General features: G+C 37.4%; 4 protein-coding genes and 1 pseudogene across 6 annotated transcripts; all 5 read left to right on the top strand.

Moving 5' to 3' along the window:
• Positions 1-32: 32 nt before the first annotated feature.
• LOC133731189 (small ribosomal subunit protein uS12y-like) lies at positions 33-615 on the top strand. The gene is made up of 2 exons (XM_062158622.1): positions 33-77; positions 215-615. The coding sequence occupies exons 1-2, from the start codon at positions 33-35 to the stop codon at positions 485-487; spliced, it is 318 nt and encodes a 105-aa protein (XP_062014606.1). The 3' UTR covers positions 488-615.
• A 1,749-nt stretch (positions 616-2,364) lies between these two features.
• Positions 2,365-4,852, top strand: LOC133728994 (probable LRR receptor-like serine/threonine-protein kinase At1g56140). Its single transcript, XM_062156468.1, has 10 exons — positions 2,365-2,676; positions 2,962-3,033; positions 3,459-3,530; positions 3,631-3,702; positions 3,812-3,883; positions 3,958-4,029; positions 4,115-4,186; positions 4,311-4,382; positions 4,482-4,553; positions 4,730-4,852. The coding sequence occupies exons 1-10, from the start codon at positions 2,657-2,659 to the stop codon at positions 4,797-4,799; spliced, it is 666 nt and encodes a 221-aa protein (XP_062012452.1). The 5' UTR covers positions 2,365-2,656; the 3' UTR covers positions 4,800-4,852.
• Positions 4,853-4,885: 33 nt separating this feature from the next.
• On the top strand, positions 4,886-6,795 carry LOC133731188 (probable LRR receptor-like serine/threonine-protein kinase At1g56140). Its single transcript, XM_062158621.1, has 5 exons — positions 4,886-4,946; positions 5,049-5,213; positions 5,416-5,534; positions 5,877-6,087; positions 6,563-6,795. The coding sequence occupies exons 1-5, from the start codon at positions 4,886-4,888 to the stop codon at positions 6,793-6,795; spliced, it is 789 nt and encodes a 262-aa protein (XP_062014605.1).
• A 4,122-nt stretch (positions 6,796-10,917) lies between these two features.
• Positions 10,918-18,669, top strand: LOC133728991 (probable LRR receptor-like serine/threonine-protein kinase At1g56130). Of its 3 annotated transcripts, XM_062156464.1 has the most exons (22): positions 10,918-10,979; positions 11,061-11,125; positions 11,786-11,855; positions 12,261-12,344; positions 12,454-12,637; positions 12,729-12,800; positions 13,271-13,342; positions 13,595-13,666; positions 14,214-14,285; positions 14,433-14,504; positions 14,603-14,674; positions 14,781-14,852; positions 14,941-15,012; positions 15,139-15,210; positions 15,296-15,367; positions 15,674-15,739; positions 16,140-16,202; positions 16,770-16,814; positions 17,008-17,066; positions 17,512-17,897; positions 18,007-18,202; positions 18,326-18,669. In XM_062156464.1, exons 3-22 carry the CDS (start codon positions 11,795-11,797, stop codon positions 18,439-18,441), a joined length of 1,980 nt encoding a protein of 659 aa, XP_062012448.1. In that variant the 5' UTR covers positions 10,918-10,979; positions 11,061-11,125; positions 11,786-11,794; the 3' UTR covers positions 18,442-18,669. The 3 variants fall into 3 exon arrangements, with proteins under 3 accessions (XP_062012448.1, XP_062012447.1, XP_062012449.1); XM_062156463.1 differs by having other exon boundaries at positions 10,929-11,125; XM_062156465.1 differs by lacking the exons at positions 10,918-10,979; positions 11,061-11,125 and adding an exon at positions 11,158-11,228.
• A 1,418-nt stretch (positions 18,670-20,087) lies between these two features.
• LOC133731186 (probable LRR receptor-like serine/threonine-protein kinase At1g56130) lies at positions 20,088-21,875 on the top strand (annotated as a pseudogene).
• The last annotated feature ends 295 nt before the right edge of the window (positions 21,876-22,170 follow it).

The raw sequence follows: 22,170 nt of genomic DNA, 5'->3' as shown, positions 1-22,170 counted from the left end.
ACTTGATGCTCTGAATTTGATGTGAAAATGTTATGGGGCCTTGTGACTTTTTTAGGCTCTCAACCGGACTAGTCGAGGTGTGTCTGAGCTAATAACAACTGAAGACTGAAACAAAATGTTAAAGAAAAGGTTCGGTTTCACTCCCTCCTCAGAAAGTAAACAGAAATTTCTTGACGTACAGATGGGAAGCTAAGCAGCCTAACTCTGCCATTAGGAAATTGGTATTGAAGCTAAGCAGCCTAACTCTGCCATTAGGAAATGTGCTCGAGTTCAGCTTATTAAGAATGGAAAGAAGATTGCTGCTTTTGTGCCAAATGATGGTTGCCTGAACTACATTGAAGAGAATGACGAGGTGCTTATTGCTGGATTCGGTCGGAAAGGTCATGCTGTCGGTGATATTCCTGGAGTTAGGTTCAAGGTTGTGAAGGTTTCAGGCGTGTCACTTCTGGCTCTCTTCAAGGAGAAGAAGGAAAAGCCAAGATCATAAATTTTCTATTAGAATTGTTATCTGTTGTGCTGCTAAAACATTATGATTTAGAGACAATTTTGTCAGCATTCGATGGTCATTTTGTTTGCCCTTTTACCTGATCAGATTCTTATGTTTTATTGATGGAAGTTTATGTGGCTAAAAAAAAAAAAAAAAAAAAAAAAAAAAAAGATGGGAAGCATTAAGCTGCATAAAACAGAGCGATATTGAAAAATGGAATGCACTAAGAGGCATAGTCAATGTCTCACTCCTCCTAAGAGCAAGTTCACCCGTTGGGTCACCTACTATTCACTGCTTTTTAGTGTATATTTTCATTCTCTGGGTCACGAAATACACTGTGCAGGTCACCATGGTGACCCAGAACACTGTACAGGGCGACCTAGGGCACGAAATACATTGTGCTCGTGACCCAGAGGGTGAAATTAACACTAAAAAGCAGTGAATAGTGGGTGACCTGTTGACCCAACGGGTGAACTTGCTCTAAGAGACTAAACAGAAAGAAAGAAGCGAGTTTGCTTTGTTATAGATCACTGGTTAGAGGTTCTGCACCTTGTTGAACACTCTACTTTCAACTATAAATAAGTAAAATATGCAGTATTGATCCACCTTCTTCAAGGAAAGTGAAGGTTTAATAATTTGTGCAAATGGCGAGGTAGCACAAGCATGTATTCATCAGCGGTGCTTCTCCTCCTCCTCGTGTTTGAAGATCGAGTGCTTCAGGGGCTGCAATATTACCTAAGAACCCTTTGTTTGCCACAGGCAATTGGGTCCCTGTGGTTCTACAGCCTCAAAATTTCGAGGTGATCCCTCTACAAGTAGTAATGCCAAGTCAACGTCAGTCCACATCATCTTCGAAACCATAAGAGGAATGTAGCGATTGCATATAAGCTAGTGAAGGTAAAAGGACATTGTCCGTGTAGCATAATATATATCCTTAAACAACCTATAGATATATAGTAGACACTGAGTTCCACCTCAAAATGTTTTGCAGGCATTGACATTGATGGGTTTATGGGACCTGATAACCACCACAATAATTTTTATTTAAGCGTATAGTTTACTTTAGAGTTTTATGTAAACAAATTTGATCAAAGAGTTATTTATTTATTTATTTATATTTTTTTTATATCAAATATAATAAACAACTCATGTACAACAACTAGTTTATTATGGACCGAACACACGACCTCCCACTTACAAGGAGATTCTTATGTCATTAGACCAAATGGTATTGGACAAAGAGTGACGAAAAGTTTTATGTAAGTTGTAGACCTTGTTAGAGATAATATATATCTAAAAAAATGAAGGAAAAAAAATTCCAAATCTCATTACAAAATATCTCACTTCTATATATGATTCAAAAAAATTTGACCATCAATCAATGACTATAAATTATCAAAGTTAAAAGAATACAAGCCGACTTACAAAAAACAAATGAATAGAAGGTAATACAACTTTTCATTGCACGCTAAAAGAACAAGATTGTGACTGACAACATAACAACCTTTCGGTGATAAATAAATAATCTTTAGTAGTTTAACAAAATCAATTTTATAATAGAAATGGAACATCGATGTGATTTAGATCTAATTTTAAATTCAATCAAATTTTTATTTTGTTATTTTTGAAACATGCATTTATAAAATGTTAGACTTTGATAGGCCTCACATGAGGGTTGTACTCAAGCAAGCCTTTGTCGTTTCAGGCTTGAGCAAACCAGCTTGTTGTGGTATCTATGAAATAAACTAAAATACAATATAGCAAAAATTAATGACTGCAGTTTTGACAGTAGCACCACCTGCCATATCACTCAATTGTATGTTACTCTCTCTAACTGTGTTGTTGTAACTTGATTCTAATGACTGGTGAACAAGTAGTCTTTACTTAATGCAGTTTCGATCTGTTTCTTGTGTCTTTGCAGGAGAGTCTATGCTCTGGACAAAACAGGAGTGCTACCTGAAGAACTTGTGGCTTTGAAATATCTTACTTTTTTGTATGAATTACTCGCTTCTTTGTTGTCTGGTGTATTGAAGATTTGAAATTGACGATCATATATAATGATGGCTGCATTTCAGTTTCGAATTAAAATTGTTGTCGACAAATTCAATTTTTTGTAGCAAAATCGATCAGAACTTTTTCACCGGTCCCCTACCAGCATGGATTGGCAATATGTCTGAGTTGACTACGTTGTAAGTTCAATAGAACCTTTGTTTTTTCAAATTTTCAGTTCCTCTGTCAGTGTGTTGGACTTTGCTTTCATATAAGGGCAGTCAGCCGTCTAATAAAAAGACGGCCATTTTCCCACTTGAGCTTTGTTGATTTTACACCCAATTACAGACCAATATATTCTGTCCGTCTTCAATCCAAATAGCAAAAATTATCTGTCACCAGAATCTATTGCGTTTGTGTGTACTATTTTTACAGAACAATAATGCCAATATGGCAACAGCTTAAATTGATATTATTTCTTACAGGTCGATTGCCCACAATGACTTCTATGGACCCATCCCCAAGGAGCTTGGAAACCTTAAGAAACTAAATCTGCTGTAAGACCTGATCGAAACCACTGTGTATTTGAGCATCAACTATGTCTCTTAATTGTGGGATAGCATAGCAATGAATAGATACTGTGACGTAGACAACTGAGGAAACCTTATGATGTAGAAACATGCATTAGAATGTAACATAGAGACTAGCTAATTAATATATATCCTTCTATGTGTAACAATTTTGGCTATTCTGTATTCAAGAACTGATCAGTTGGGGAAATAATTATTAAGAAGAATTACAGATTGAAAGTTTATGTTGGGAGGGACGACTGTCTGTGAAAACTACATGATTAACACAACACCTAGTGACACACTCACAATTCGTTAGGAGAATACAGGAGAGCATACTATATATGGATCTCCCCCGTATCATCTCTGATTGCTTTCAAGTAATTTTATGCCTTTTTATCATGACTTTGAAGGTCCTTTGGAATAAATAATTTCTCTGGAACACTGCCTCCAGAACTTGGTAATTTAGTCAATCTTGAAGAGCTGTAAGTTCTTTGCTTAGTTAATCATAGTTCATTTATGTGTTTCTAATACATACTTTTGATGAGCAATGTGTTCACATGAATTGAATTTTGATTGTCACAGTTACATAAACAGCTGTGGACTTGGTGGTGAAATTCCTACAACATTTGCGAAACTTCAAAAAATGCGAATCCTGTAAGAATATTGTGTTTTTATGGGTAAATTGTTCCTCCAGAAATTTTATATACATATGTATATATCTATTATGAACTGATCTTACCATATTCAACGGGTGGAATTTTAGAGGGGCATCAGACAGTCCTTTCTCAGGAAAGATACCGGATTTCATAGGGAGTTGGACAAAGCTAACCTCCTTGTAAGTGTGAAAACCTTTTTCTTTGTGAAGGCAGAATTAGTATTTTGCTCACAAGCCTCTTAAATGTTTTTTAGGAGATTTGAAGGGAATTCTTTTGAAGGCCCAATACCAAGCAGTTTTTCTCAGTTGACCTCAATGAATTCTCTGTAAGTACAAATGCTTACTATAATTCTTTCATTCTCTTTATCAAGACTTAACTTCAGTTATGTGTTCACATAATTAATGACGCAGACAAATCAGTGATATCTATAATGTGAGCTCCTCTCTTGACTTCATAAGGAATTTGAAGAAATTGACTGATTTGTAAGTGGTGCACATACTTATCCCCTCATATATTGCAAACAGTTCTTTTCGTTTTCAAACCTGTTATCTAACTCCATATGCTCGTCCACTTTTTTATTTACTATTTTATTTTGTGGCCTGACAGAGCTCTCCGAAATGCATTAGTCACTGGCCGCATCCCCTCTGATATTAGAGAATATCAAAGTTTAAATATACTGTATGTTCCAAAAGACAGAATTTTCGGTCTCAAGTATGTATATGAATTAGTTTCTTTCTTTCTAACTGTTCTGCTTGGTCTCCAAAATTCATGTTTCAGGGATTTGAGTTTCAACAATATAACAGGTCAACTCCCAAGTGACTTGTTCAACATGAGTTCTCTCACATCCTTGTAAGAAGCCCTACCTTCATTATCACTGTTCTTTTTCTTTATTTTGTAGATCTATATTTTCCGGTTTGATTGAGATCTTAACTAAAGCCATAAGATGTCTGCCCACATACGTGGTGATATTTAACATCTGACCTTTTTCTTTCTGGGATGCTTTCAACTATTATTGAAATTGCCAGATTTCTTGGAAATAATAGTTTGTCTGGAGTTCTGCCTAGCCAAAAGAGTGATCGTCTTCAAACCATGTAAGTCATGATGTCATAAAAGCATGTTCTATTGAATCCATCAGAAATTTAAACTTGTGTCAGTGGGTGCATCTGCTTGTGAAGTAATGCATGAAGATTGAAATTCATTTGTTCTGGGCTGGTAAGGGGACCTGCTGCATACCTAATCAAGGTGATTACGGTCCACTAATATCAACGTATAGTATTTCATATGTATGCCTGGTGTGGTGTAAATGTACTTGTGAAGGCACTGAAATTCTGTTTTCTTTCTCAGATTTTAAACCAACTGTTTCTGAGATTCTACCAACTACTCCAGGAAAGAAGAGCATGACAGGGGTGATTGTTGGCGTTGCAGTCTCTGTCGGAGTTGTGAGCTTGCTATTAATATTTGCAGTTTTATATTTGACGAGAAAAATACCAGACAAGGATGACGATGAAGGTAAGAGCACAATATAAGTATAGTTGCATGCGGTTCAAGGTTCTTCTGATATTTGAGAATCATGCATGGAACCTTGATAGTTGATATGATGTGCAACAAGTGCAGATGACCCTTTCTGAGAAAGTACTTACATATTTTGTAGTTTCGCAATAGCATGTATCTATGGTTTCTGAATTTGGATTCTCCCTTGTTGCATATGTAGAACTTCAAGGATTAGACCCACGACCAAATACATTCAGTTATAGTGAGTTAAAAGCTGCAACAGGAGATTTTAATCTTTCAAATAAACTAGGGGAGGGAGGATATGGCGCCGTTTACAAGGTAAATCTATATAGTTTTACATCATTATGATGGGGTGCGTCTATAATACATGAATTTTTCGACACATCATGTATACCAGTTTGATAAAGAAGTAGATTGGGTCCATTCATTGGTAAGTTAACTCAGCATGATCACGTGCTAGTATCCAACTGTAGTGAGCTGGTCTACTGTTGTAAGGAGTTATTCTACATTTGATGCACTGATTCGTTAATGTACTTTAGACTTATTCCATTATCATGTTCTATTGAAATAAGTCAAAGTCACATCTACAGAAAAAAAAAAGTGAGCAAATATTGCTTCTATTTTCGCTCTGTTCATGTCATTATATGGTATACTGTATAGGGCATACTTTCTGAAGCGAGGTTAGTGGCTGTGAAGCAACTTTCAGTAGCATCTCACCAAGGGAAGAGTCAATTTGCAGCAGAAATTGCTGCCATATCTGCAGTGCAACATCGCAATCTAGTGAAACTGTTTGGATGCTGTGTTGAAGGAAACCAGCGAATTTTGGTTTATGAATATCTTGAAAACAAGAGCCTTGATCAGGCACTTTTTGGTACATATCCTATCTTCTACCAATCGTACACTCTGTGCCTTTTACTTTTATATTGCATACAAAAAATACTCTGCAGCTGCAACTACTCCACATTCTACATCCTACATTTTTTATGCAGTCCTTTCTCTCTTTGCAGAAGAGTGAAGACTAAAGAAAACAAAAGGCAATTATGTGAACATTAAGAAATTACAAACCTGCTCGGAGGTTTTTCAAACAAAAAAGAAAATTACTGCTAATTAAAGTTTATATGTGCTGTGTGTAAATCAATTATTTGTAGAACAACTAATATAAGAGTCCAATTTGGATTTTCAACATCGAAAGCAATTTTGAACTAGTCCAAGTCTCATTTTCTTTTTCTTTCTCTCTGGTTTTCTTATTAAATCTTAACATGCATTGCATTTCCCAGACTTAATTTGAGGTTCTTGTATTTGTCACATAATAAAAGTTTGTTACTGGAATAATGGATGTACTTCAGGAAACAGCTTGCATCTTGACTGGCATACCAGATTCAATATCTTGTTGGGAACAGCAAGAGGACTTGCCTATCTTCATGAGGAGTCGAGGCCAAGGATAGTACATAGAGATGTCAAAGCCAGTAATATTTTGCTTGATGCAGACCTCTCCCCAAAAATATCAGATTTTGGACTGGCAAAGCTTTATGATGATGAGAAAACCCACATCAGCACCCGAGTTGCAGGGACAATGTAAGCCACTGTTACTTTTATAGAGAGGATCCGGTTGTTTTCACCGCGCATAATGATAAGTTCTATACATCTGTCTATAGTGCACTTACACTGTTGATAATATGAATCCCACATGAGAAAATGAGAACCTTGCTTATGGGTTTGTACTCAGATTATTAATTATTTTATCATACATATGCTAAAGTTCATTTAGTGACTGATGATTCACAGGGCAACTTTTGTGTCATTTTGTGCAAGATTTTGTCCATGAAAACTTTTCTTCTATGATGCAGCATTCCCTTCTATTTATGTTTACATTGAGATTCAAACTCGTACTATATCCTACGATTTTTCTACTTTCATTCACCACTTGGACTGACTTCACAAGGTTCAGTATTATCTGTCATGATCAAATGTTCTGTTTTTCGAGAGATGGACATTGATATTACATGGTTTGCTAAATCCTAAATAAAGGCTAGAAATGTAAAGAAAGTAACAAAATTTGAGAGACAACTTAACTGACCACAAACATAGAATGAAATTCAAATCCGAAAGGATTGAGAATCTCTCTCTCTCTCTCTCTCTCTCTCTCTCTCTCTCTCTCTCTCTCTCTCTCTCTCTCTCTCTCTCTCTCTCTCTCTCTCTCTCTCTCTCGGTTTCCCTCTCGAAACCCTAATAGCGCCGTCTTCCTTTGGAGCCGTCAAGCATGGAGGCAATGGACTAGTGGATGGCCTCGTGGCTACCTCAGCGTAGGGAAGTCTTAGAAGCTTAATAAAATTGTCTAACAAATGATCCAACCATTACTTGAACCCATGACCTCTTGGACACAAGTCACACAACAAACCTCAACGTAGGGAAGTCTTAGAAGCTTTATATATGAATAAATTGAGATTTGAACTTGGCCTAGTTTGATTCACTTCCTGGTAGTGTCAAAGTTACTTGGTTTACATCGATGTCTAAGGGTCCTTATTTAGAGCAACTCCAACCAATTCCCTATATTTTGATTTTTCTCTACTTTAGGGAAAAATAAGCCTCTTTTGCTCCAACAGATTCCCTATAACTATCCCTATTTTAGAGAAAGTGAGGAAAGAGAAAACCAAATTCCCTATATTTACAGCAAACTCTAAAATTTTAAGGAAGAATATGGAGATTTTAGAGATTGTTGTAAAATAGGGAATCTGTTGAAGTTGGAGAAGAAAAAGAGACTAAAGCTTTGATTTTTGCTTCCCTATATAGAGAAGCTGTTGGAGTTGCTCTTAGAGTTCTAGACTTTCTACATCTTTAGGCAGTAGCTTGATTTAAGGAAGTCTTATAAGCTTTATATATGAATAAATTGGGATTTGAACTTGGCCTGGTCTGATACTACCGGGAAGTGAGTCAAAGTTACTCGGTTTACATTGATGTTGTTTGGACCCAAAATGAACATTTTGGCCTGACAAGGCGTGTCTTGGAGAGATTGAGCCAATGTCAGTGGCTCAAGCTATATATTGTCGACAAGCTCGAAATATATATTTAGAGGCTAAATAAAGCCTACTATGGAAGTATGACAAGTCAACTTTAGCATATTTTCCTACTTCGGCTAGAAAAAACCGAGCTAGACAAGGAAGGAGGGGTGGCAGACTTACCAAATGAAATCGAAATGTGCTGAAACTTTCCAGATCCATTCTAGACATCCCAATGATCATTTCTTATGAAGAGTGCAAGAGTTTTTTTTGAGTGGAAAGCCTTCAAACAATCAGCCCAATTTTCTACAGAAGCAAAACTGGAAAACTGGACCTGTAAGAGGTCCAGCAGCATTTTCGGCCCAACCACATGGAATAAAAATCTGAAATTTTACCAGGGTGATCTACACTCATAGTGGAACATTTTTTATGAAGAAGTCGAAAGCTCATTCTGAAGTCTTGTTGGAGAAATAATTGAAGGAATAAAGGAGCAGAAACTGACCTAAAACCAGCTCAATATTCACATGTTCATGTTTCCTACCCACATGAAGAAAGCTAGATGCTTTTCTTCTTTTCCTTGGATATATTTTTCAAGACAATCTCTTTAATAGATCATCATCACTTCCATGTTGTTGCACCTTCATGCCTTGCTTTCATTTCATCATTTCTCTATCTTTTCCATATTTTACAAATCACTTTCATATTCCACTTTCATTATTTTTCTTCCACTCATCATTTCACTCTTCTTTTTCTTCCCTATATAAACACCTTCTCTTCTCATTCTAAATCACACATTCACAACACAACATCAAAACATCTCTAAGATGATCTAAGTTCTCTCTAGAGCAAACCTCTCTAAGAGCAACTCCTCTCCTTCTCTTTCTCTTAGCGGTGATCTCACTCCTAGTCCTAGTCTTCTCAAAAGCCGACTTTCAGTGCCACCAAACCCTCTGTCAACGTGCTTCGGTCCTAGTCTCCTCGAGAGCCGACGGTAGTGCCGCGACCACAACGGTTACAGAACCAGCCAAGCAAGGGTAACGCCCTAGCAACCCAGCCAAGCTAAAGTCACGCTTTAGCAAGATCTCAACATTTCCCGGTGATGTCGCTCTGCTCGATCTACAAAATTGAGTATCGATTGTGTTAACAAGAAGAAACTTCAGCAAAGTCCTCACCACGAGGCAGAAAGAATCCCACGACGAGGTTGGTGCTCTCCTCGTCTACAATCGCTCGAAAGAAGTCAGGTCAAGGGACACCCCCGACGACCGCACCCGAACGGTGCTGGCACGCCCGCGCAGAAAAGAGACTGTTGACCAGCTGCAGCAAAATTGGAGCCAAACAGATGTCTAAGGCGTCCTTACTTAGGGTTCTAGACTTTCTACATCTTTTAAGCAGTAGCTTAATTTTGACGGACATAGGCCCAGTTTGGCCCCGAGGTACTCTAAGCTGCTTATTCAATAATTTAAGCTGGATGAGGTGTTTGGTAAAACAAGAGATTATGGATTATAATTCAATCTCCCACTTCCCAATGTTATAATCCACAAGTTGCAAAAGTGATGCTTCTGATTAACAGATTTTAGAAGTTGAGATCATTTACCTATATTGCCCTCATCTATATTCCAGCTCCGAACTTAGTTTCCCAACACTGCCGAAACTGGTTTGAAGATGGACTGAGGATTTCGATGCCTACAACCCAGCAAGTTCGTGACTTCCAACTCCAATCGTGGTCAGCTTTCTTCTACAGATGCAACGAAGCGAGGACTAAGTCGAGAAGAGCCGGAAAAGTCGCCGGCGTCGAGGAACCGCGACGGAGCCGAGAATTCCCAAAAACGAAAATCATCAGAACCAATCGAATTCAGAAACTAATCACACAGGCATGTAGACCATGACGAGAAGATGAGATTTCATACCACATGCAAGCCAATTGGTGGCCGAAGTCGCCGGAATTCCCTGAAACTCGCCGGAGCAGTCGGAACTTCTCACCGTCGATTCTTCTTCGTCGTCCGGTGCATGGACGATCAAAGGCCACAAGCGTGACGGGTACGAGGAGACGAAGAGGATGGTGCCCGTGCGCCGTTGTGGTGTGGCCGGAGGTGAAAGTTTCGGTCAAGCTTCTCTTCCGGGTTGGTGGCCTTCTGACTCCAAGCTCCCTCTCTCGAGCTTCTAGGCCAATCTGGTCTGTTTCCTTTCCTTTTAAAGCCAAATCAACGGACCAAATTGGATGGTGGAGGAAGTTGACTGCTCAGATCGCGCCACTTGATTTCTATTTCCTTAAATAAATTTTCAAAACCCCAGAACATCGGAAAGTCACGATAAATGTTCCGAGTATCCGAAAATTTCCCAAAACTTCAGAAAGTCACGATAAATGAATGAGTAGAGTATAACTTATAAAGATAATAAATGTTATTATTTCTAAAAATATATATAAGTAACATCATTTTAACATCATGTCATTTTTGGTCATTTTCTAAACTCACAGCACTTTTATACTAAAGTTTACCAAACACTTAAACGCTGTTTTTGTACTCACAGCACTTTTAAAAACACAGTTTACCAAACACTCCGCTACTTAATTTCACAGCTGATTATTCTCACAGCACAGCTAAAGTCGATTTTAAATTAATCACCTCAGGACCAAACTCGCCCATAATATGAGTGAGTTTGTATTCCTCTCTCTCTTATTTGTTGTAATGGATAGACACCCTTTTGATAAAAAAAGAAAAAGAAAGAAGGAAAAGAACCACCATCAAACTTTTCTTTCCACTTGCAGGTTCAAACGACTTTTCTTTTCTTTAGTCCATCGCACTCATGCACACTAGATTCTTGCTTAAATGGCTATACGTTTTCCCAGTTGGCTACTACCTTAACAACGACGCCATCTCCTTGTCACTTTTCAGACGAAAGAAACTTGTCCAGGTATTTAATTCTCTCTTGCTCAAATTTCATGCTTCTTCGACTCTTCCTCTTGTCGAGGAGGAAGAAGGAAACGAGTTCTTCTTCAATTGGGTAGAAACAAAAGGTCGAAGGCCTGTTGTTCTTCATCCATTATTGCAGTCTTATTTTATCTTCTGTATCTGGGATTCTGGGTGATGATAATTTTATGTTAAGACTTAATCTTGTTCTTCAGTTCTTTACTTTGTGTTTGGGTAGGACGGTAGGTCGGTACTCGACTACTCGGTAGGACTATAGGAGAGGAAGAACACAAGTCTCTGGTTCTCCTTTATTCTTTTTTAATCTCAAATTGATTGTTTGTGCTACCCCGTGCTACTGAAACTACAAAACAATGAACTAATCAACAATCAACTTGACTACTAGTTCACTATCAATTGAAAATTGTTTTGCTTTGCTTTGCTGACTATCAATTGAAAGTGGGTTTAATATTTATTAGGATAATGGTCTTGTATAGTTGTATCAATTGAAAATTGTTCTACTTTGTTGACTATCGATCATTTTGGGTTTGATATTAGGATATCATTTGTATGGCAGTAAGTTTGAATTGAAAATGGTTTTGTCGGTTTAATACATTGGTAATTGTATTATATGGCAATATGTTTCAATCAAAAATTCTATGTGCAGGTTGTTATCATGGCTCCAATTAGGAAGTATCCTTCTGGGGCATTAGTCCAGCTTCGAGCTGGGTCTCTACGTAAGTACTTTAATGCACATAGTGAACAAGTACATGAGAATGAAACTGAGAATGTCAATGAGAATGAGACTGAGAATGTGAAAAGCTTGACTATTCAAGCTTAATTGAAACTCTTGCGGCCAAGAATGCAAGAAGGGTAATTTTTGAGTAATAAGACTACTGATTATTGTAATTTCAATACTTTTATTTGAACTAATATAGTATTTCTTCAAATGATATTGAGATCGCTATATTGTTATATTACTTTCTAATTTTTTATGTTGTTTAAAATTACACAATTTTTTTTTATAAATATATTTGAAGGTAGGGACTAGGGAGCCCCAATTTTTTTTTTTTTTTTTTCGCCTAGAGCCCCCGAAATCCCAGGGCCGGCTCTGCTACTGACCCATCTGAAGGTAATTTCAGTCTTCTTGTTCGGCCTCTGCTACCTGGGTTACTCTTGGTTTAAAGTTTCCACGGCTAAAAATGCTACTACTGACCCATCTGAAGGTAATCACACATGAATTTCAACTCTTTTAGCCCATAAAGTATTGAGCTTGGGACTCTTGAACTGTCTCTGTATCTGTACATGAATTTGTTCTTGTTATTGTTTTCCAAGTTCGAGCGTTGAACTCAATATTCTCACAATGGGATACTCAAGCGGTGGCGCTGTGGAATATCAGTGGGGAGCCATGCAGTGGATCAGCCATCAATGGAACTGAATTTGAGAGCCCTCCTAATAACCCAGCCATCATTTGCGACTGTACTTATGACAGTGGCACCACCTGCCATATTACCCAACTGTATGTTCTTCACTTGCTGCTAATACTGAATTTATTAACATAACCTTTACTGAAAGCACTCTTAAGTGTTCCCATCTTTTTTGTATTTCAGGAGAGTCTATGCTCTAAACAAACGAGGAGTGTTTGCAAAGGAACTTTTGGCTTTGAGATACCTGACCTTCTTGTATGCTTTTCTATTTTGTTTTTCCTACTCTGCTGTTTCTTTTATCAAGTTTTGATATTGCATATAAAGATGTGAACTTTTTAACTTCAGTTGAAATAATATTACTGCATACTTGGGTTCTGGATAGCCAGTGATTGGGGCCTCTTTATTGGCCTCATTATGGGTTCAGGTTGCTTGAAATTAATATAGACTCTGTCAAGTTTTTCCTCAATCCTATTGACTCTTGTGATCCTCCTTTACAGCCTGGTTTCAGTTTGCAAAGAGTTTTAGAAAAATACCATTTGTCGTGGATGTTGTTTTGGCTACCAATTTCAATTTGCAATTGATTTGTTATGCTTTTCTCTAGCCTCCTAGAGAGTTAGGCTGTTTAATTCCTAAAGCAGAATTTCTATTGAAAATTGTCGCAAGTATTCATGACATACTGAGAGGTTAAGAGTTGATTATTACACTATTTGTTTCAATTTTTTTAGGAAAATCGATCAGAATTATTTCACAGGTCCTCTACCAGCATGGATCGGCAATATGACTGCATTGACATTATTGTAAGTAATGAGACAACATCTGTTAAACTTTAGTATAATGTTTGAAGTGTCTAATACTTCGCTACTTTCCTAGTTTCCTTGGTTCATAGTATTATTCAATTTCTCTGTCAGCTTGTGCTCCTTGCTTTCTTATACTGGTCTCATTCTAATAAGAGAGGCATACTCTTACTTTAGCAATCTGTTGATTCAAGACCATCCCAGCCCGGTATTTTAAAATCAATTATATCTTCACTTGATAATGTTTCCTTTCAGGTCAATTGCTCACAATGCATTCTCTGGGCCCATCCCCAAGGAGCTTGGAAACCTCAAGGACTTAAATATGCTGTAAGACATAAACTATAGTCCAACTACCATAAACTATTTAGTCTATCTTGTTTGAAAGCATCAATATTGATTAATCAAGTTACATATTGTGGGAAAATGAGAAAACTGATAACAATGGATATGCATTAGAATCTATAGAAACTTAGTACAATTGTTTTTGCAGTTGTGAAATAGATATCTACTCATTGCCAAACTGCCCAAGTGGTGACTAATGCATGATCCTAGGAGCTGAAACATGATAAACAACTTTATATCCATTGGAAAATCGTGAAACACAATCAAAACCATTGGTCTACGTTACTGGGTTGTCTTATGAGCCTTCTTGAAACATGTCATTCTTACAAGGTTGTTATAAGATGGATTAGTTAGTTAACTGATTTCTTTTCACATCTACTATTACATTCCCAAATGCACATGGGCTGCAAACCCAAAGTATTCATTTCTCAATTGTGATTTAGTGCCTGTATCTGCACACACATGTACTAATGTTTCACATAATTGCTTTAAAGTTTAAAGTAATTCTATGGCTATTCATCATGGCTTGCAGGTCCTTTGGAATAAATAACTTCTCCGGAACACTCCCTCCTGAACTTGGTAATTTGGTCAAGCTTCAACAACTGTAAGTTCTTTGTTTAGTACATTGAAGCTTAATTCTGCATAAAAGTGTGGTTTTTCTTAAGGATCTTTGTTTCATAATTTATTTTTGATTCTTAAGGAATGTGTTTATAACAAGAAATTGATGATAATCAGTTTTTGATCATCACAGTTACATAAACAGCTGCGGACTCGGTGGTGAAATTCCTTCAACATTTGCTAACCTCCGCAATATGCAAGTCCTGTAAGAAGGCTCGATTGTGTTTTAATTTCTGTTTCCTTCAGTACTTTTAGATTCCTATATTGGGCTGAACTCACAAGGGTCAATGTGTTTAATTTAAGATGGGCATCAGACAGTCCCTTTTCAGGAAGGATACCTGATTTCATTGGGAATTGGACAAAGATAAACTCTCTGTAAGCAAGAAAAGCTCTCTTATTCTTTTTTTCTTCCCTGAAATTTTTGAAGGCAGATCACCTTGGCTGAGATTCTTGCTCACAGTTCTCTTAAATGTTTTTGTAGGCGATTTCAAGGGAACTCTTTTAGAGGTCCAATACCGGCCAGTTTTTCTCAACTAACTGCCTTGAATTCTCTGTGAGTACAAATTCTTAACTCAATGTAGATTCTCTCTCTTATTCTTTCTCAAGACTAGTTTCATTTATGTTTGTACATAATGATGTAGGCGAATCAGTGATATCTACAATGTAAGCTCCTCTCTTGATTTCATAAAGAATTTGAAGAACTTAACTGATTTGTAAGTGAGCATGCTCATCCATTCATATAATTGCTATCAACCTTTTTTTTTCCTTTTCAAATTTCATATCTAACTCATTTACTTCAGCACTTTTTGTTTTGTTTTCTAAATCTTGTGGTCTAACAGAGCTCTACGAAATGCATTAATTACTGGTAGCATCCCTTCTGATATTGGAGAATACCAAAGTTTACAGATACTGTATGTGGAAAACATATAAGTTTCAATTCCATGAATATGAATATTCTTTTTCTAACTATTCCACAACTTATTATTCATGTTTCAGGGATTTGAGTTTCAACAATTTAACAGGTCAACTTCCAGGTGGCTTGTTCAACATGAGTTCTCTAACATACTTGTAATAAGCCATTCTTTCATTTCATTTTTTTTTTGTTGATATAATGATTACTGTTCTTATTATTATTTGATGTTAGCATAACTAAATCTATATCAGAGCAAGAAAAAAGTTTAGACTCAAAACTTCCCCAATTCAAACGGAACTTACCACTAGCCCAAGCTGTATGGGTGTATTACCCAGTCTGATTGAATATATGGACTAATGCCATTTATTTCTGGCTCAGGAGATTAGTCATATTCATCTGACCTTTTTCTCTGTCTCTCTCTCTTTTTTTGGGGGGTGCTTTCCACTCAATGAAATGGGAAGATTTCTTGGAAACAATAGCTTGCAGGGAGCTCTTCCTAGCCAAAAGAGTGATATTCTTCACACTATGTAAGTTTTACTTTATAAAGGTTTATTTCATTAAATGCTCTCTCTCTCTCTCTCTCTGTGTCCTTGGGATATGGCAGTGACAGTGTTTCTAAAGATTACTGTGCTATTTAAGGGATGACAGAAACTTGTTCTGAATCCTAATCGAGAAATTTTTCACAGTACACTGCTGGTCCACAACTGCGAATCATGACTATTGTAAACATTCTAGGTCCAATATGAAGCCAATCCGTACTAGTATTTTGATCAGTTAAGCTTAGACATACTAGGTTCAGTCAGGATCTTTTCCATTTCAGATTGATGAAACAAATATGTACCTTTTCCATGTGTATGTGCATCTTCGAGAAGAAATTGTTAAATATTCATGTGCTTTCCCCTCCTCACTCTGGACTTTTATGTGCAGAGATTTGTCTTACAACTATTTATCAGGAAGTCTTCCCCCATGGGTAACCTCAATGTCACAGCTGTATGTGTGGTTTTTTCATCTTTCAGCTTTTTACAATTTAGATCACCTGCATTTGATTTGACAGAGCTTCTTGCATTGTTTATTGTGTATAATTAATAATACATGCATGAATGAACATCAAGGAATAAGTAATAAGAAATCTGTGTTTAACTAGCTAATGAACAATCAGAGTTCCAGAGTTTGAAACCGTGTCTAGAACTTGAACATCGATTTCCCATTTCTTTTCCTGGTGAGGCTATATATCTTGGCCTCAGATGAAAGAAATATAAAATGCACCACACGATGAACACTAAATTTTCGTAAGAATCATTGCTCAAATTCATATCCATGAGGCTAGCACTCATAAATTTCCATTCTGATGGTATATAAATACATGCATGAAAATCTAAGGTGCGTTTCCCTATGCAAAAATTCTGTGATGTAAAACTTCTTTGTGATCAATCTTGTTGATGTCATTATGTCAAGATGCCTAAATGTATTCCCTTTCCAGTCAATTATTCTTGCATCTTTGGTAGATACTAATACTGTCAATGATTTTCATACGTGATCGGTTAATGACTTATGCAGGAACTTAGTGGTAAACAACTTCACATTCGACAGTTCAAACATAAAGTGAGTTTGAGGTTTCTGTTACAACTTTTTCTTACAATTATATTTTCATTGGCAAAAGATGAAAGAAACAATACTATATGTAGTCCTAATATGCATGTGAAACAAAGTGATTCATATTCCACTTCTGTAGTTTGATGGATTCTGTCATTATATGTTTCTGTGGATAAGTAACAATGGTTCATTGTTCTTGCAGTCTTCCTGGATTAAATTGCCTTCAAAGAAATTTTCCATGCAATAGAAATACCCCAAAATGTAATGTGCTTTTGTTTGACTAATAGCTTATTAGTTTAATGCCATCATGCTACAGAAAAGGCATTGCTTCTCTACTTGATAAAATATATACAGAGATACATGCATATGCATCTATGTGTGTGCGTGTTCGATAAGAAACTTAAACAAGTAAAAGAAGCAGGGGACACTTTATATAACATTAAGAGTTACAATTATAACAGAACTTAAACAGAAATTATATGTGCTCTGGGGAAGGTCTGAGTGATTTTCATTTCCTTTCATTCTTATTTTAGCTGACTCGGACTCATCCCAATAGTATCCTACCGGCCTAGTAAACTATTTTTGAAATATAATTAGGAAACATTGAGTAAGCAAGGCTTGAAGCAAATACATTAGTTTGAGTCTGTCTTTGGTTTATGTTTTTATAATTGATCATAACTTTGTGTTATTATATCAAATTCCACAGATGCAAAATTCTCAATCAACTGTGGTGGACTAGAACTGAGAGGGAGTGATGACATATTGTATGAGACTGAAGACTCAGCTCTTGGCCCAGCAACGTTTAATGTAAGAGGTTCAGAGAAATGGGCTGTTAGCAATGTGGGTTTGTTTGCTGACAGAAAGAATCCGAGCTTTGTGGTAAATACCCTGGCACAAGTCAATGGGACAGATGTGACCCCAGAGCTTTTCCAGACCTCAAGGTTGTCTCCAGGATCACTGAGATACTATGGCCTGGGTCTTGAGAATGGGCCTTATACTGTAAAATTGCAATTTGCAGAAACAGTTTTCGATGATCGTGCCTTGCAAACTTGGCAAAGTCTAGGACGGCGTATGTTTGATATCTATATTCAGGTAAGAATACTAACAAAGAAAGAACCTCATTAGACAGGTTTTCAACAGCTAGTTTTCAACCAATTTCAGCTGACTACAACTGCTAACTATCTCTTCATTTTGTTCCTAGGGGAACCTTGTATTGAAGGATTTTGACATATCAAAGGAGGCAGGAGGGGTTTTAAGAGCTGTTGTGAAAACCTTCAGTGTTAATGTTTCAGAGAATTATCTTGAAATTCATTTATTCTGGGCTGGTAAGGGGACCTGCTGCACACCTGATCAAGGTCATTACGGCCCACTAATAGCTGCTGTGCATGCTGCTTCAGGTGCGTATTAGTTAACTTATATAGATTTCATATTAATGGTCTTAACGTACTTGCTGCTGCTAATCGGCACTGAACAATTATTCTGGTTTACATTACCCTAACACATTCCGTTTTCTTTCTCAGATTTTACACCAACTGTTTCTGGTTCTCCACCAACTACTCTAGGAATGAAGAGCAGGACAGGGCTGATGGGTATTCTGGTTCCTTTTGGAGTTTTGGTGTTGCTAGTTATAATTTGATGTAGAACATGTGGCTGGATTGTTTATGGTTAATGGAACCGCCAGAATTCGATTCAGAAATGATCCATCATCATTGTATAATGAAGATTCATTATGCATTACTTCATTTTTGATGAAGAAAGTGTATTAATCGTTTAAGATATTGGTTACATTTAGATTAAGGGGATGAACCTAAAGTTTAATTCCTAAAATAAGTCTACGTACTGATCAGTTCTAGTTTTGCCCTGATCCCTCTCTACGTAATTCTCTCTGTCACAGTTTCTCAATGCAGTTTTATATGTGGGGAAAAATTGGGAAAAAGATGACGGAAGGTAAGATGGAATTGGGTCTGTGAGAGTGTGTAGCAGTGTGGGGTGTTACCCAACATGTTACATGTCGCTCCGACTTGTACATGTGGGTATGTGAGTCTGGATCGTTACATTGAAAAATGAAGCCTTTCTTAAGAGTTCATAAGGTCTCAGGCCCCCAATCTATAACTAATTGGTTTTGAGTCAGATATTCTAATTCCTTCAAGATTTTCTGTAGTACTCTGTCCCAAGATACTTAGGGTAGAACTAAAAAGAAATTACTCGTTTGTGTTGCGATATTAGCAAGCATCTATGGACCATGTACTTAGCTCTGCTGAGTTGACAACTGCAACAGGAATCTGTAATGCTTCAAATAAAAGCTAGGAGAGGGAGGATTGAAAATTAATACATTAACTGCAGGCATTTCCTGGGAACCTCTTCAGGGAACCAGGTGCCAACATAACATCACATTCAAGCCAAAAACCACAATCAAGGGCCAGGTCCTAGCTGATTTTGTAGCAGAGTTCACCACGCCTGAAGAAGGGGTGGAAAAGTCGAACGGAAAAGGTGGCATCCCAGGATCCTTAGCAGTGGACCTTGTACGTTGATGGATCTTCAATTCTAAGAAAAATGGCGTTGGAGCAGGACTCGTGCTGATCACCCCAGATGGAACCATAATGGAGCAAGCCTTAGCGAACATTAGGGTTCAAGGCAAGCAACAACGAAGCTGAGTACGAGGCACTAATTGCAAGATTAAGACTTGCAGCAGAATTGAGGGTTCGAAAGCTGAGTTTATACTGTGACTCATTGCTCATCGATCGCCAACCAGTTAGTGGGAGAGTATGCTGCACACCACCCGGTCATGGCAGCATACTTAGTCCAAGCACAATCCATGACCGAGGAATTCTACGAGTTTAGTATATAGCAACTCCCTTAGAGCTGAGAATACGCATGATGATGCACTGGCCAACAGAGCATCCTCTATCGACTATCAGTTGACAGCTGGGACCTTCTTGGATGGATGAGATTCTAGCTAACTCCGCCAGATAGAATGGAAGCGAAGAAGCTGATCAACAAGGCGTCGAGGTATATACTGTCAAAAGTCAAAACTGTGGGGCAGGCATGGGGCATTGACTCAGTCTCTGACTAAGTCTATCACCTAAACCTCAACTAAGATTAACAACTAAGGTAAGATATGAACAGTAGAAGGTAATGTACAAATCAGTGAACCATGCTAGATAAGTACAAAACAGTAATCAAGTTGTGCTAGTCATGCTGCTTCCATACTGTCATGCAACCATACTCAACCCCATACTGTCACTATTTCCAATACTTATACTGTAACATTGCAATTTGCAATTTGCAATTGGCCTGGGTCTGGAGAATGGGCCTTATACTGTAACATTGCAATTTGCAGAAACGGTTTTTTTAGATCGTGCCTTACAAACATGGAAAAGTCTTGGTCGGCGCCTATTTGATATCTATATTCAGGTAACATTACTAGGAAAGAAAAATGTTTTAAGATATTTGAATTGAAGACAACCTCAGCAATGATTCTCAATAGACTAGAGTATTAACTAGCTCCTCATTTTCTTTCTAGGGGGATCTAAAATGGAAGGACTTTGACATCTCGAAGGAGGCGGGTGGAGTTTTCAGAGCTGTTGCTAGAAACTTCAATGTTAATGTGTCAGAAAATTATCTTGACATTCATCTGTTCTGGGCTGGTAAGGGGACCTGCTGCATACCCGAACAAGGTGATTATGGCCCTCTAATATCAGCAGTTAAAGTTGTTCCAGGTACACTATTATGTCTTGTTACAAATATTTGATATGAATGTTTTAGAGTTAGTATCAGCTGCTAATTGACACTGATCAAAAATTATATTTTATTGGTCAGAATTTACTCCAACTGTTTCTGGGATTCCACCAACTACTCCAGGAAAGAAGAGAAAGACAGGACTAATAGTTGGTATTGCAGTTCCTCTTGGAGTTGTGGGCTTGCTGTTAATATTTTCAGTTCTATATTTGAGGAGGAAAAAAGCAGAAAATATGACGATGAAGGTAATAAGATATTTATGTGGTATCGTAACTAAATTGCTCCTGGTTGTTCTACCACTTAAGGTCTTTTGTATCATTCAATCACTTTTGCATGTGGTTCTGGCCTTCTAGGTCGTTTCTGATGTTTGAGAAACATGGGACCTCGATATGTAGTGCAGAGAAAATACGTCTTATGCATTGTGAGACTAGCAGTGATTTGCAATAGCATCTATATATGGTTTCTAAATTATTGTTCTCTCTTGTTTGAATATGCAGACCTTCTAGCACTAGAGAACAGACCAAATACTTTCAGTTATTCCGAGTTGAAAGAAGAAACAGCAGATTTTAATCCTTCAAATAAGCTAGGAGAGGGTGGATATGGCCCTGTTTACAATGTAAAACCTATTTGAATCGATCGTTATCATATATTTGAAGTTTTGAACTAGTGATTTTCAGTTTTTACAGCGAAAGAAAAGAGAGAAGCCCTCTGATGTCATTAAGGTGTATTGTTGTATAGGGTACACTTTCCGATGGGAGGGTAGTGGCTGTGAAGCAACTTTCAGTGGCATCTCACCAAGGGAAGAGTCAATTTGGTGCAGAAATTGCTACTATATCTGCAGTGCAACATCACAATCTAGTGAAATTGTATGGATGCTGTATCGAAGGAAGCCAGCGAATTTTGGTTTATGAATATCTTGAAAACAAGAGCCTTGATCAAGCACTTTTTGGTATGAAGTAATGAATCTATTTTCTACGTACCATACCATCTACATCAACACTTAATACTCCACAGTTGCAAGTACTCAAAAATTTTATCCAACATTTTTGTTCAATCTAAACTGTGTGTTCTTTGTGACAGTATCCGAGTGCTATTCCACGTATAACAGCTTTTCATTGGATATGTAGTCATTAATGTAGTAATGTTTCAGGAACAAATGACCTGCACCTTGACTGGCTTACCCGCTTCAATATAATGTTGGGAACAGCAAGAGGACTTGCTTATCTTCATGAGGAGTCAAGCCCAAGGATTGTGCATAGAGATGTCAAAGCCAGTAATATTTTGCTCGACGCAGAACTTGATGCAAGTAATTTTATGTGTAGTTCTTGGTAGTTGTCTGTTTGCTTTAATGTCTTTATTAAATGTTGTTTGGGGAGTCTAAGGGGTAGTTATCTGATAGCAGTCTTAGCATTTAATGTAATCTGGGAATTAGGAGTCTTTAATGTTGTTTGTGGGCTCTAGACAGGTGCATGGAATGTCTAGAAAGGTCTAGGGAATGTCTGGTAGTATTTTAAATAGGGGTTTAGCCCAGGCCTGTAAAAAAGGCAGTTCTGAAGTATTATTCAAAGTATTCCCATATTGAAATATTTCAAGGCTTTTCCCAAATTTCTCTTAGAAATCTAGGCTC

This window comes from Rosa rugosa, chromosome 2 (genome assembly GCF_958449725.1).
Source record: "Rosa rugosa chromosome 2, drRosRugo1.1, whole genome shotgun sequence".
Classification (NCBI taxonomy): Eukaryota; Viridiplantae; Streptophyta; class Magnoliopsida; order Rosales; family Rosaceae; genus Rosa; species Rosa rugosa.
This window is presented reverse-complemented; position numbering and strand designations above follow the sequence as displayed.